Consider the following 14240-nt stretch of genomic DNA (forward strand, 5'->3'; position numbering starts at 1 on the left):
CGTTCTTTAAAGATTAGGTAGGAATACAAATTTGCCAACACGACGGCAATAGACTCCCGCGTGAATGGCGGCCGGGCGCGGGGTACGGTGCGGACAGCGGACGGGAGGCGGACGTAAACAGCACGCTCGTCGGTCAGTGGGTGAGGGTCGCGCCCGCGCGCGTATTAATAGCGCGCCCAGTTATAGCGGGCACGAGAATATGCAGGCGCGGGCACTCGGGGTAACAGCGGGCTGTCGGCTCACCTGCGCGGCTCGCCGGCCATGCCGCCGCTAGCGGGCGGCGGAGCGGGCGCGGCATGCGGCGAGCGCGGCGCGGGACAGGCGACGAACACAGCGGTCGCGGGCGAAGCGCACGCGGGCGAGGGCCGCGGCCGGAGCGCGACTGACGCGCCCGCGCTCTCCCGCTGCCCGCGCCCTTCACCGCCCAACACGCGCATGCGCCGCGGCGGTCGATGCGTCGCGGGCTAGGGCGCAACGCCCGTCGCCCGCTATCGATCTCGGTCGCCAATAGCGCCACGTAGCTCACGTCATCGGCCATTTCCATTCATACAGAACAATATGAGTGGGCGTCGCGTCGCGGTTGCTCTTATTTCATCTTTTAGCGGTACTGACATACATACACCAGTCAATAATATAATACTGTTACAATATTTTGCGTCCTCCTTTCTTTTCTTTGTATTTTATTTATGACCTAGAGCTCCATGGACCCGCTCACTGCTCCTATATCTGTATCTCACTCGGAGCGTATAATATTTGTTTACTTAGTATAACTGAGCAATGAGCATTCTTCTTTAGTCTTATAATATGTAAGAAAAAACCTTTTTCTCAATAATATAGGTATCAGTATGTACTTCCTCCTTTGGAGCACTGGCCACTTTATTGGCCACTGGATTAAAATAAAACCTGCTTGGTGCGAGATCTCACAGTGAAATTTTGTCGCATATCAGCAAGAACATTCTAAATTAAAAAAATGCACAACTTAGATTGTTTAGTTTTAATTTTTTTTTTATACAGTTTTAAAAGTAAAGATGGATACATTGACAGAAAGATTACCAAATTTTTGAATACGAGTTTCAGTTACCTACTAACGCAGCAACAACAGCTCCCAATATCAATGCTACGTTTGGAGAGAATGCGGCTAGTGAACACACTGGGCGTTTTTAGTTTAATCGCTTCCGTAGGTAAAATTATCACTTTAACAATGAAGCCCGAGGAAGATTTTCCGCTAAGGTAAAATGATTAGGCTATTGAATGATGTGATGGTAGAAAATGATTCGCATCAAACTAGCCAGGAATTCGCGGCATGGTTTGATGCTACCACATCCACAATATTGAACCTTTTGCATTAAAAGGCATAAAAGGCATTTATTTTCTCAAAATAGATTCCTTTAGAATTCTTTTTGATGTCATTTTTACTAGAAACTACTACCGCTTCGGAAACAAATGGCACTCTGAGAGAGAAGAAGCGGCGCAAGAAACTCTCCCATTAGAATTAAATCAATAAAACAAAAAAACTTGAAAAATTTAATTAAAGCTCCATGATTCAACTGGCCTACAGAGAGAAGCACGCATTGAACCGGCGCAGAAATAAAGGGATATTGGAGCCAACTGTAACGTCTTATGTAGATTCTATCGCAAGCGAACATCGCAATAGCTAATTCCATGTGAAAGTCCGGAACAAAACTCCATAGAGTGAAGCTTATCCATAAAGAAGTAATGGTAACTGATGGTCTCTTCATGGTGTAATTCACAACAGCTTCCTTAAACTGGGTTAAGTAATAACAGCAAATATCTATTGTATTGAACTTCGACAATAATGGTAAAACTCGTAATGTGGTAGCTCCAACTCGACTAACAATCTTCACCATAATTGATAATTTTTTTAACAATACAGCACCTTCATTTAAAAACCTTGCGACATCCTCCAACTTCCACTTTTCAAAATTTGTTAAAGCATTTTCTTCGAAGCAAATACAAAATGCCTCATCATAGTTTGTTGAGTCCTAGCCTCTAGAGTTCAACCACAAAAGCTCGAAATACCTTAATACCTTGATGCCAAAATGTATAGGACGTTATAAATACACTTATACATGTCCACAGATTATATTAAATCATAAATTCTTTCTATTCTGTTCCAATAATCTAAATCGATAAAATGAAATAACAATATACCTTCAATATTTCGACACTTAAATAATGTAAGTGTAAAAACGCAAGAGAGAACGCCCGGGAAGTTAGTCTGGATATAGGGAAGGCCTTCGATCGTATATGGCACAAGGCGTTTCTCTCAAAACTTCCATCGTTTGGGCTTCCAGTGAGTTTATGCAAGTAGAACTCCAGTATCCTCACTGGACGCAGCATAAAGGTTGTATTCGACGGTTATTGCTCTAACCCTAATCCCGTGAACGCTGGAGTTCCCCAAGGCTGTATGCTATCCCCTACACTGTTTCTTTTGCATAGGTATCAATGATATGTTGAACAGCTACAACATGCATTGCTATGCCGATGTCAGAACGCAATTGCCAGTTCCGCAGTCATCTGGAAGGCAAAGCCAATTTGGCTTCGAAGAAATTGGGTGTTATAAATAGAGCACGGCAATACTTCAAGCCGGCCCATTCCTAGCGCTCTACTAGCCGCAGGTCCGATCACATAATATGTTAGCATGTCAGCTCAGTACGCTGTTCGAATTGTCGGGGACCCAGATCGATCCCCCGCCGTTGCGTAGAGGCGTCGCTTCATTGTGTGTCTGCTACCGCATTTATCACGGTAAGTGTTCCGAAGAGCTGTTTGATCTGATTCCTGCCGCCGAATTACATCTTCGCTTCATTCGACATACTATAAATTACAATATCATCCCCAACATCTGGTAGGCGTTCCTCCACAGTGCGGTTTTCAAGGAACTCTCTTTTCCTCGTACAACCAAGCTATGGAATGAGCTTCCTGGTGCAGTGTTTCCAGGACGTTACGTTGGGTACCTTCAAAAAAGCGCATATTCTAAAAGGCTGTGATGGCTTAACATCAAGAGAACCCTACGCTCGTTTGTTCTTCTCTCAAAAAAAAAAAAAAATAAATAATGACGAGATTATTGTCCGGTGGAGATGTTCCTATGATTATGGACTCAATATATTATCTTGGTCGACTCTCACCAGACGCGAGCATCTCTGGTGAGAGTCGACTACTTGGATTCGATACGATAACGAAAAGATGTAGTGGCACAGAAGATTTTGTTACAAACAGTTACGCACGTAACTAGTAAAGACCATATTAAGACTTCGTAAGTATTAATAATATTAATAATATTGACACACTTTTACACAAATTATCTTGCCTCAAGCTAGGCATAGCCAGTGCTATGGGTGAAAAACAACGATATATTTAATACAATATACTTACTTAAACATACATAAATACAAATAAACATCCATGACTCGGAAACAAATATTCATATTCATCATATAAATGATTGCACCGACTGGGATTCGAATCCGGGACCTCTAGCTCAGTTGGCAGGGTCACTAACCACTGGGCTATAGGGGTCGTCAAATTATTATTGTGTAGATGGTAGGTAGTAGATAATTAAAATATTTTATACAAAGTAGGTTTTTAAAATAATAAACTTATTTGGGAATGTCAGAATCTGTCACCCATTCGAATAGATTATATGACTCAGACCTGAGTAGAACAGATGTTAGAACGATCGCCAGGAAACGGTGACACGAGCTGGGTGCACATTACATTATGCATATCATTTACGAGCTCATTCATGTGTTGGAACCTCCGCACACCCAAACCCAGTTCCCACCCGCCTGCGGCAATACTGCTGGGTGGCCGCCGGAATAGGCCGCGTGGGTGGTTATGGTGGGGGAAGAGTTATTGCAGGGGGTCGCTATCCGTCATCGAGCCTGTCAATCAATTAAGGAATTACTCTGTAACAAAACGCAACAATTTTATCTAAATATGGGCCAAAGATCAAAACCCTACTTTAGACAGTTGTTCAAATGACACCTCGTATTTTAACCCAATCATAAGAATATGTCGCCCATATAATGAAATAACCAAGTTAGACATAGATGTTTTCAATTCCAGACTTTCGTTATTTTTTATTAAACTATATTAAATAATTAAGTGGATTAATACTAAAATCCTATTCAAGCTGTGCTATAGCATTGCGATAAGATTTAAATGTAACTTAATTAAGACTTTAGTTTAGAAATAGTGTGGATTGCCTAAATAAATAAATATATTTTACTTAATGTAGTAACATAACCTTTGTGTTTTGATAGCAACCCGCATCCCCACTCTGAAGTGACAAGTGGAATCGTACACAGTCCGCACCACGACGGTTCGCGGACGAAATTGGTCGCTAGTGCAAGTGCGGAGGGGTGAGGGTCGCGTGAGGCGCGCAGGGTGAGCCCGGGCGGCTGCGCGGCGCACGGCTTGCGGTCGATAGCGGGCCGGATCGATGTGGAGGCCGCCCCCCCCCCCTCGTCCGCCGCCCGCCGTCACCCGCCGCCCAGTCAGCGGGCACCCGCCGCGCGGCCAGCATCGTACCTCGCCCTTACGACGCGCGGCCGCTTACTGCCACCTGCCGCCTGCCACCTCCCGGTGCGGCGCGACCCCGCCACCTACCTGATGCTCCCGCACGCTCGGTGGGTGTCGCGGTTACCCTTACATCGACCTGTCATCATCAACTCTTATTTACAAGAGTTCGTTGGGAAATATTTCAGTTTCGACGACGAAGAAGAATAATGGAGAGTAGCAGTGGAGTGGGGAGTGTTGCGTCACTCACGATGGACTGCGAGGACATGTTCAAGGAGATAACGAAGAAGTTGTACGGGGAAGAAGCTACCGTGGGAGTGGGTGTAGGTGTTGGTGTGGGTGTGGGTGGCGTTGTGGGCGTGGAGTTCCCGGCGGCCGAGCGCGATCTGCACGAGGACGAGCTCCGCCCCGAGGAGCACATCACGGCGTGGGGGCTGGCCGCCCTCATGCAGAACGGATTTCCGCCCCCCGGCATTCTTCAGGTATTCCGCCTACAGTTTCCAGTTCCATACGTTTCTATTTCCAAGCATCCTTCAGGTATTAAGTTTACCCTTTCCTTATACCGCTAGGCTCCACGGATACCTACACCATCCTTTACTTTTTCCTGGCATCCTTCAGGTATTCCGTCTTCAGTTTTCCTTTTCCGCTGATATTCACCGTAACCTGTACTCTTGTTTTCTATTTCTCGGCATATCTCAGATATTAAGTCTATCGTTTTCCTTTTACGCAAGGCTCTCTGTAACCCACGCCATACGTTTCTATTTCCCGTAATACGTGTACAGTTTCCCTTTTTCCCTGAGCTCCACTGCAACCTCTGTGTCTATTTCCCAGCCACCTTTAGGTATGTTGTTTTTGAGTGATATCTCCTACTTCTCTCTCTTGGGATCTCGGGCCAACCAGCCGAGTGACGCATCTGCATCGACCATAATTTTTAGTTTTACTACGCAAGTCGCCATTTTTATTTAGTTTCAATTATTAGCAAAGTTTAACAGAACATGTGGCACGTCAACGTCACGCATTGTTCGAGACTGGCTCGAAAACGACCACTTGGACGTAGTATTAGTTGCGCACTTTGCGACTACGCCTGCGGTAGGCATCTAGTTGGAGCATAGCGGAGACTAATCTTTAATCTAAGCGTTGATCTAATAATGGAATTTACACATTCATCATTAAAAATTATTAAGTATTATGAAAAAATATTTTGCTTTATCTAAATAAAAATTACTTATAAGTATATCATTATTTCAAATTAAAATGTATATTATGTAGCGTGTCGCCACAATGGCGGTATTAAATAAACACAGAGATACTTAACCATAATCATAAAAAATTAAATTCTAAAATAAAAATACATAATTCACCTAAATATATCAATTTTCCATACATCATTTCAGAACATCCTTTAAGTAATGTTGTAGCCGCGAGCTAAGGTAGGCATTGCCACTAAGGGTGATTAAGTTTTTGATTTCTAAATGTATAATTTGTTTGAGAATTTCAAAACTTTAACCATTTTATTTAATATTAAAAAAAATATGCTTACGGTTAAATAGCTCTGTCCGTGTGTTCATCGTCTATAAAATTAGACAAAAAATATTAATTTTAGTGTAATGCCACAGAGGTATAGTTAATAAAGATATGCCCAGCCCGGTATCCTAAATATTTTTAGAAATTGATTGTGTTCAATACGAGCGATATAAACAGCATACTAAGCGACTTTAGTTTTAACTTATTTAATTGGTTTTGTCATGAATATTCCACATTTTTTATGGAAAAGAAGGACAAACGAGCCTACTGGTCACCTGGTGTTAAGTGATCACCGCCGCCCACATTCTCTTGCAACACCGGAGGAATCACAGGAACGTTGCCAACCTTTAAGGAAGGTGAACGCGCTTGTTTTGAAGGTAAGGTAGGTAAGGAAGCTCGTTCCACAGCTTTAGCTTCCACGTACGGAAAAAGCAGAAGCAGAAAGCTCCTTGAAAACCGCACTGTGGAGGACCGCCACACATCCAGATGGTGGATTTATTATTGATAAGCCTTAGAAGAAAATTTATTGTTGATATTGGAGATTAAAAAAACAACTTAAATTCTAAGATGACATGGTCTTTGATTTTATTAACGCGTTGTAGTTTCTTACTGGATAGAAAATAAATAATGTTTTCAGGTAAAAGATAAAAACAAAATTGCGTGCGTACAGAGTACCTACATGTCAGAATTTACACTTCTTTGGCAAACTAATTTTTAAATCTCGTTTATATTCATACTAATATGTTCTATAAATACTAATCTGTTCTCTAAGTCTAATGTTTTTTGTCAATATTAAATTAATAATTAATTATTTGAAATTAAAATTTAGTTGTTGTAATTAAGATGTTCTACTTGAAGTGTAACTTCATCGAAAGAACATCTTTCCTACTAGCCTTTCATCGTGCAGATTTAGTGTAATTATAAAAGGACCTAAATGCGAGCCCTGTGGAATGCAACAGACAATCGTGAATATCCGAAAATGTTTTAAGGTTAAACATGCAACAAACCTACTACGATTGGTAATGCCAAGACATAACTAACTGAACAGACATATACCGAATTCGGATAGTAGCTATATCAATTAGCGTTTTACAATTTAAGTTATCGGAAGCATTATTGAAGTTCATATACAACGTGAATTCGACATCTTGAATCTGTAGGAAAAAGGATAGATTGTATCTTCTCTATATACTGTGTCAATTCTCCGTAACCAACGGCGTCCCTCGGGGGCTGTGGACCATGCCTGATCGTCATTTTATTAATGACTGTAAAATTGATGATTCTCCAAATTCCATAACTAGATACATGTGGGGGTGGTGTACAAATTTAGACTTTAGCTAGCTTCTAATATTTATTTATTTTTTATTTTTTTATTTATTCGGGTCAACAAACAGTAGCACGCAGTAAGCAAGAATCAGTAATAATATAATACAGTAATACTATACACGCTACCACTACGTCAACCACATAATTATTAAGTAATACTTAATTACAAAAGTTACATGTTACATGAATATAAGTGTAGATATAAAAAATATATTCGTTTAGTTTTATTCTTATTATTCTACAGGTTTAGTCTAATATAGTAATATTCTTCTTAAGATAATCCATGACCAGCTTTTTGAAAGAGCCCACACGAGTGGAAAAATTATCAATATTGCCAAAGCACGCATTATATGTGTGTCATTCTCCATAGTGGTTAGCGCTCGCCAGAATTTGTACATTTTATAGTAGCAAAAAAAAATGAACTTTGTAAGAAGACTACACAGGTTAAAATGTAAATTTGTCACATCCTTGAAAAATTTAGTTTGTCTAAACATAAAACCTGGAAGAAGCCTTGTTATCAATTTAGTCAATTTCTAATTTTGTATCAACACATACCTCGTATTGTAAAAAAAATGTTTATGAAGTAAATATTTCGTGAAGGATTTCATTTTCGAGAAAAATTTGAGTTTGTAAAGATATTTCGATGGATTCAAGACCATCCTATTATAAACACAAAAGTCGCAGATCGAAATTCAATCCCTTTGTATCGTGGTGCGGGTGTATATATATATATATATACATATATCCTTTAGTTAAGTTAATTTATTAAAACTTACACCTTTAGATTATCTGAAAGAGATCGCTGATTAGCTATTTCGTTACTTAATTAAGCTATTATAACTGTAACAATAATATTTTAGTGCAATATAGGGTTTTTATTCATTTACCCCCTTATTCATAATGGTCCGCTAACTTAAAACAGCCGCTAAGGAGTGTTTTTTCTCATTCTGACTTAGGTCAATAGAAGAAGACAGAGTGAGAATTAGCAATGCTCTAAGTTTGCAGACTATTATGAATAAGAGGGTTAGTCTTCGTGAATTAAATCATATGGTACGGCGTATGGTCTTTGATGTTAATCCTTTTAGTTCCGTAGTCGTGAACCCAATATCACTTCACGACTTTGACTGCCGCCACTAAATCCTCTTTAATATTAGGGTTAAATAAAACCGGTAAAAACTCGAAAGGTGTAATTGATTTGATATACTTACATTTATTTATCATCTAGAAATTTGAAAAAGAGATTCTATAATATAATTTAATTTTCCATCACTGGAGTACCCTTTATCGATATCGATATTATTGAGACGAGAGTGGCACTAAGATACTAAGAATTTAGCTCAAAAATTCCCGTAATCCGCGGTCGAAGTGTCCAATGGTCCCGTTTTTCTTCGTTATTCGTCATCCTTGCCTCAACGGATACCAATTTCATGTTAAAACTTTTCACTTAAACCGATGCCACAACATAAATGCTTCTAAGAATGTTTTTCTTCAGACAGTTCTCAGACTTCAGATTTACAGATAATGGCTTTAGTTGATTCTTGGCTGTGTGGTTAAAATATATTTATCTTTATAGCTGGGGATACACATGGCCGTAGCTTGCACACTAGCATACCAGTTATTGTAAAGTGAATACGCCAACTGGCATGCCTGTAACTGGCATACATGTAGCTAGCACAACATTTGATTTACTTGCATGCCCCTCGAAGGAGGGTACCCGGGGGGTTGCCAAACTGGCACGTGAAAACAGACGCAACAGCTACGGTAATGCCAGTAGCTAACTCGATAATTTTGTTTAATTCACTTCGATTTTTATCCATTTTTATCGCACAAGAATAGGTACGAGTTCTCTCATGAACTGTCATGCATGCTAGTATTACTTGCAAATGTATCCGCATTGTTTTAGTTACTCGTGAATGTCAGTAACTTTCAGCTACTTTCCCGATTTACTGGAGTGTGTATCCCCCCCGCCTTAAGTAATTATTGTTGGTTTTTTTTTAATATTTAAAACTCTAGCACATATTCGAAAGCATGCTGTGCTATCTTTCGGACGGAGTCACTCGTTACTGTATAAATCTATTTTATAAAACATTTTAGCGTTTATCTCATTTAGAGATCACGAGTGATTAAATGATGAAAGTGATTAACAGTAACAGGTATACATTTTTAGGCAAATTTTACTCCACGGATTGACCCGACCGCCGAAGATCGCTGGACGGCCGCCGAGGAGCCTCTGGCGTGGGCGCACTCACGCATCGCGGCCTACAACCCGGCCCAGCGGCTATTCAAGTGCACCGAGTGTGAATGCGTGGGCTTCTTGGCGCGCGTGGCTGAGCACTGGCTGGGCACGCACTCCCAAGCACGCGCCTTTTCCTGTCCGCTAGCTGGCTGTGGTTTTAACAGCGGTTGGGCGCGAGCCGTGCGGCAGCATCTGGCGCGCGACCACCACTCCGACCCAGCCGCCGCTGACCACCTGCTGCGCGACAACCCCGCACTCGACGACCTCACGCGCTATTTGCAGCGCCTCAAGAACAAGGTAACCCACCCCGTAAAGCATCCCGCGAGCTTCCGCCGCATACTCAGCTGCCTCCACTGATTTGCTCCCGATGCAGGTGGAGACGGCCCGCACCGAGCGACGGGCGGCCCCTGAGTCGGTCGACGGCGGTGGATCGGCCGAGGGCGGCGGAGGGTCACCCGAGGCCGGCAAGCGGTACGTGTGCGGTGCCTGTCCGTACGCTACTGACCGCCGAGACCTGTTTACCCGACACGAGAACATCCACCGCGACGAGAAGCCATTTCATTGCTACCTGTGTCAGAAGCAGTTCAACCGCGCTGACCATGTCAAGAAACACTTTCTGAGGATGCACCGCGAGCAGCCCTACGATCTGAACCGCATCCGTCGCGCATCCGCTAAGGGCCAGGTGGCGGGCGTGGCTGTGTCGAGTGGTGGTACAGGAGGGGCGCTCTCGTCGCTGGCAGGTCCACCAGTCCCCGGCCCCCCACCAGCTGCCGCGCAGCACTGCCGCTCCCCACCGGTCAAGATGGAGCGGGTGCCGCTTGCGAAGGCGGAGAGCGCGACGCCCACGCCACACAAGTCGTCAAGTCCGGTTCATAGAAAGGTACAGCTGCTTGCGAGCTAGGTGGCCGGCATGCATGGAACGGTAGGGAGTGTAACTCTTCCATTTTGGCCGCAGGCGGGCGAGAGACGCTACGCGTGCTGCTACTGCTCGTGGTCAGGGGTGGACAACTGGTGCCTCAAGCGGCACCTCAACACGCACCTCAAACCCTTCGCGTGCGCGCTGTGCGAGTACAAGGCGGCGCGCGCCGAACGCCTCGCCACACACGTGCACAAAGTGCATAACAAGAAGGCATGCGGCAAATGTCCTTTCCTCGCCGACGATCATAACCAGCTCGCACTGCACCTCCGCGACGCCCAGTGAGTATCGTTTCAACGCATGTGGAGCGTAGGCGGCACCTACGCTCCACATGCGTCGGAATACCTTCTTTACGATTCAGACTCTCAAATGAGCCGTCCAATCTATCGTCTCGTAATCAAGAATATCGTACTGACGATCACGAGACCTACAGATGACACGTCAGGCTAACGCATAAGTCTGGCTGTGAGATCATAACCAATAGATAGTGGATCGATTCGACGTGAAGACTACACCGATATAAATGATCAAACATTTAGGTATCACCTCTTGCTTTCCAGAAACTTTCACTAATAAATGTAGATTACAAATTGTGGCTTCTTCACCTACGTAGTAGCATAAAAGTTATTACATTCTCTCACTATTAACAACTCTAATAAAGATTCTGTTGCACTTGCAAGTGAATTTAGGTTATGCGGTTAATCACATCTAATTGGCATAGGTTCCTATTAATAAAATTTCTTACAGCATGCAGGTGTACTTAGGTTCTGGATGCAAAGTATATTCATTTCCCGAGATAAAATCTTTTGCTTTTCAGTAATATATATTTAAATTCTTTTCTTCATCGCTTTTCCTCGAATATTAGTAGGAATAGGTGCTAACTACGTGGCCGGCTAGATCTTTTTCTGTCCCACACAGAGAAGGTTTAATTGCAACTACCAATAGCTCGGTAAACAAACATTCGACTAATACCAAACGGATGATCGGTTTAAAAAATGTATTTGGCTCCAAACCTACTTTGAGTAATGCTGTACCTAACAGTAGGTCCCTATCACAAGAATATTAATGAAACACTAAATGCTAAAGCGACGAAAAAACAATTAATGTTTATATAAAAATGATAGGTTCCACGTTCAAACGCAATATTAATTTCGTCAGGTATTTATTTATAAGTAGAAGATTAGTAGGTTTACTTAGTGAAAAACTGATTGCGAAACTGAAGTGTAAGAAGGGCACATAGCTCGACGGAAACTCTAATGGCGACCACGTACCGAAAGGCGTAGTGTTGGTAGGCCCCCCACAAGATTGACCGACGATCTGGTCAAGATCGTTATAATGGTTGTTAATAGGTTGGATGACCGCAGACGACAGCGCAGGACCGCTCGTCATGGAGACCTTTGGGGGTGGCCTTTGTCCAGCAGTGGACGTCTTCCGGCTAAATTAGGAGTGCAAAAATATACTTACCTATACGTTGTTACAGTCATATCGAGAGTCGCAACATAAAGGTTCCGACGGGTGTGGGTCGAGGCGGCGGCTTCTCCAGCACGCAGCAACAGCAACAGCCGCAGCCGCAGCAACAGCAACAGCAACAAAGCGGCGCCGCACAGGGCATGGCGAATGCGAGCGTAGGCGGGGCTGCGGGCAACAGCAACGCGCGGCGTGCACGAGAAGGTCGCGCGGCGGGTGCAGCGCGGCTGTTCGGATACCTGGAGGCGTCTGACGGCTCCGGCGACGAGTACGAACCGCCACCACTCGGCGAGTTTACGCAACAACACTTCACGCGCGACAAGGAGAACGCGGCACCGGCAGGGCCTGCGCCCCCCGCGGCTCCCACAGCCCCTGCGCCAACCGCGCCAGGTCCCGCCGCCGCCTTGCACCACTCGCTACACCACGATCACTGCATGCGGTACTAGTGCCTCACGACCGTTGATGACAATGATGGAGAGCAACCATAGTGTATATTATAAAAAAATATTGTAATGTTGAAGTTAGTTGTTAGGTACTAAAGCTATGGTCGTAGACTTGTCGCCATCGCGACCGCCGACGGCGCCACCCCAGTGCTTGCTAAAGCACCGCCACACCGCGCCAATATAAGTTGTTCTTTCACAAGATTTTATTATAAAGTTTGTTTGGTTGTATAGATATTATTGGAAAATAAAGAATTATTAATACAAAAACAGTAAATGTTACGTTTATACCTACGAATTTTGTTTCACATTCATTATACCTACCATCAAGTCTTTCCCTTGTGTTCGTCGCTCGTGTGATCGTTGCTCACCAAATTATATACTCTTATCAGCTGTTTTACGAAAAGCGTAGAATTAAGATCGTCTTTTAAATAAAAAATTAAGTTCTCATTTTAGCGCTAGTGCCCAGAAAATTGTCGATAGTGCCGTCTTTATAATAATTTTGATATGCATCACAGTTTGATTAAAAAATATTATACATTATTTAGATCTTAATTTTCGTGAACTCACAAATATTTACAAAAACCCCTAGCCCTTTCTCTAAAAAATAATATTTTCGCATCCCGTGTTAGCATCTACATTTCCCATTGGAATTTAGCTAATATTGTACCTACTAATTTTTAAAAAGAGAGACAAAACGGATGTTTCTAACTACCGCCCTATTTGTTACATTAATTTATTATTTGGTATACAAAGGTCAAATTCCTAACAATCAGGATGATTTTGTTAGTGGTAACTACCTACTACTACTACTACTACTACTACGGCTACTATAACAAATCTTATGAATTATTAAATATGAATTATTTTTACGTATTAGCTGAAAGCGTTTACGGCGGTATCCAAACTGATGTCATCTACATTGATTATAGTAGTGCATTTGATCAAGTCCATCATAATCTATTCCTTACTAAGCTGATCAATTACAGCATCGCTAAGCCTCAATTATCTTGGTTTAACCCTACAGTGGTCGCACTTATGATAATACCATTAGAGGTCGCGCGGACGACAAGCGTCACCAATTTACTACAACGATTTATAATAATATTATCAGTATTAACTTTGTATTTATTTATTGAATATAGCAAAAAATAAATAACTTTCATAACAGTAGAAAAAGTAATAAAAAATTCTATTATCATGCAACTTAGAATCGAAAAAGCCAAGTCTTTATAAATTCTTTAGAACTGAAACCAACTTTTGACTGAACTAATATAAGAAATTAAGAAAAAGGGTCTTAATTGTCATATTCGTTACAAATACTGCACATGTACTTGCAATGAACTTGTCAAGTAAATTTGCCGCAGGTAGTTTTATAGCATTTTCTTCCGCACAAAAAACAGCGACGTCGTGTTCCCCGTCGTGAAGGCGCGCATGCGAATATATTCTAGCTACTTCTCGTGATTGTTCTTCTAATGCATTTCCCAAAACATCATTGCTGTAATATTTACTTTGCTCCATCAGTATACACTTATTTGTAGAATTTGTGATCATAGTACTAATTCCATGACCGAGAAAGAGACACATACAAGCCGTTGGTGTACTATTTATTTTGCTTCTTGTTGAGGACCACATCAAACACTTACAATATTATGTTGATGCATGGAACGGTAAGAGTGAAGTATCTATTTTAGTAACTTTTTCCATCTAGTATTATCAACACCTTGATAATACTTGTGGGCTAAATTGGTATATCCTCATCATCAGAAACATCATGTGCAGGGCTTGCATA

General features: G+C 42.3%; 1 protein-coding gene across 2 annotated transcripts; it reads left to right on the plus strand.

The window, feature by feature from the left end:
* The first annotated feature begins 4290 nt into the window (after window positions 1-4290).
* On the plus strand, window positions 4291-12742 carry LOC126964505 (protein charlatan). 2 transcript variants are annotated; one of them, XM_050807671.1, is made up of 6 exons: window positions 4291-4649; window positions 4728-5021; window positions 9557-9922; window positions 9999-10505; window positions 10581-10822; window positions 12022-12742. In XM_050807671.1, the coding sequence occupies exons 2-6, from the start codon at window positions 4749-4751 to the stop codon at window positions 12452-12454; spliced, it is 1821 nt and encodes a 606-aa protein (XP_050663628.1). In that variant the 5' UTR covers window positions 4291-4649; window positions 4728-4748; the 3' UTR covers window positions 12455-12742. The 2 variants fall into 2 exon arrangements, with proteins under 2 accessions (XP_050663628.1, XP_050663627.1); XM_050807670.1 differs by having other exon boundaries at window positions 4293-5021.
* The last annotated feature ends 1498 nt before the right edge of the window (window positions 12743-14240 follow it).

This window comes from Leptidea sinapis, chromosome 5 (assembly GCF_905404315.1).
Source record: "Leptidea sinapis chromosome 5, ilLepSina1.1, whole genome shotgun sequence".
Classification (NCBI taxonomy): domain Eukaryota; kingdom Metazoa; phylum Arthropoda; class Insecta; order Lepidoptera; family Pieridae; genus Leptidea; species Leptidea sinapis.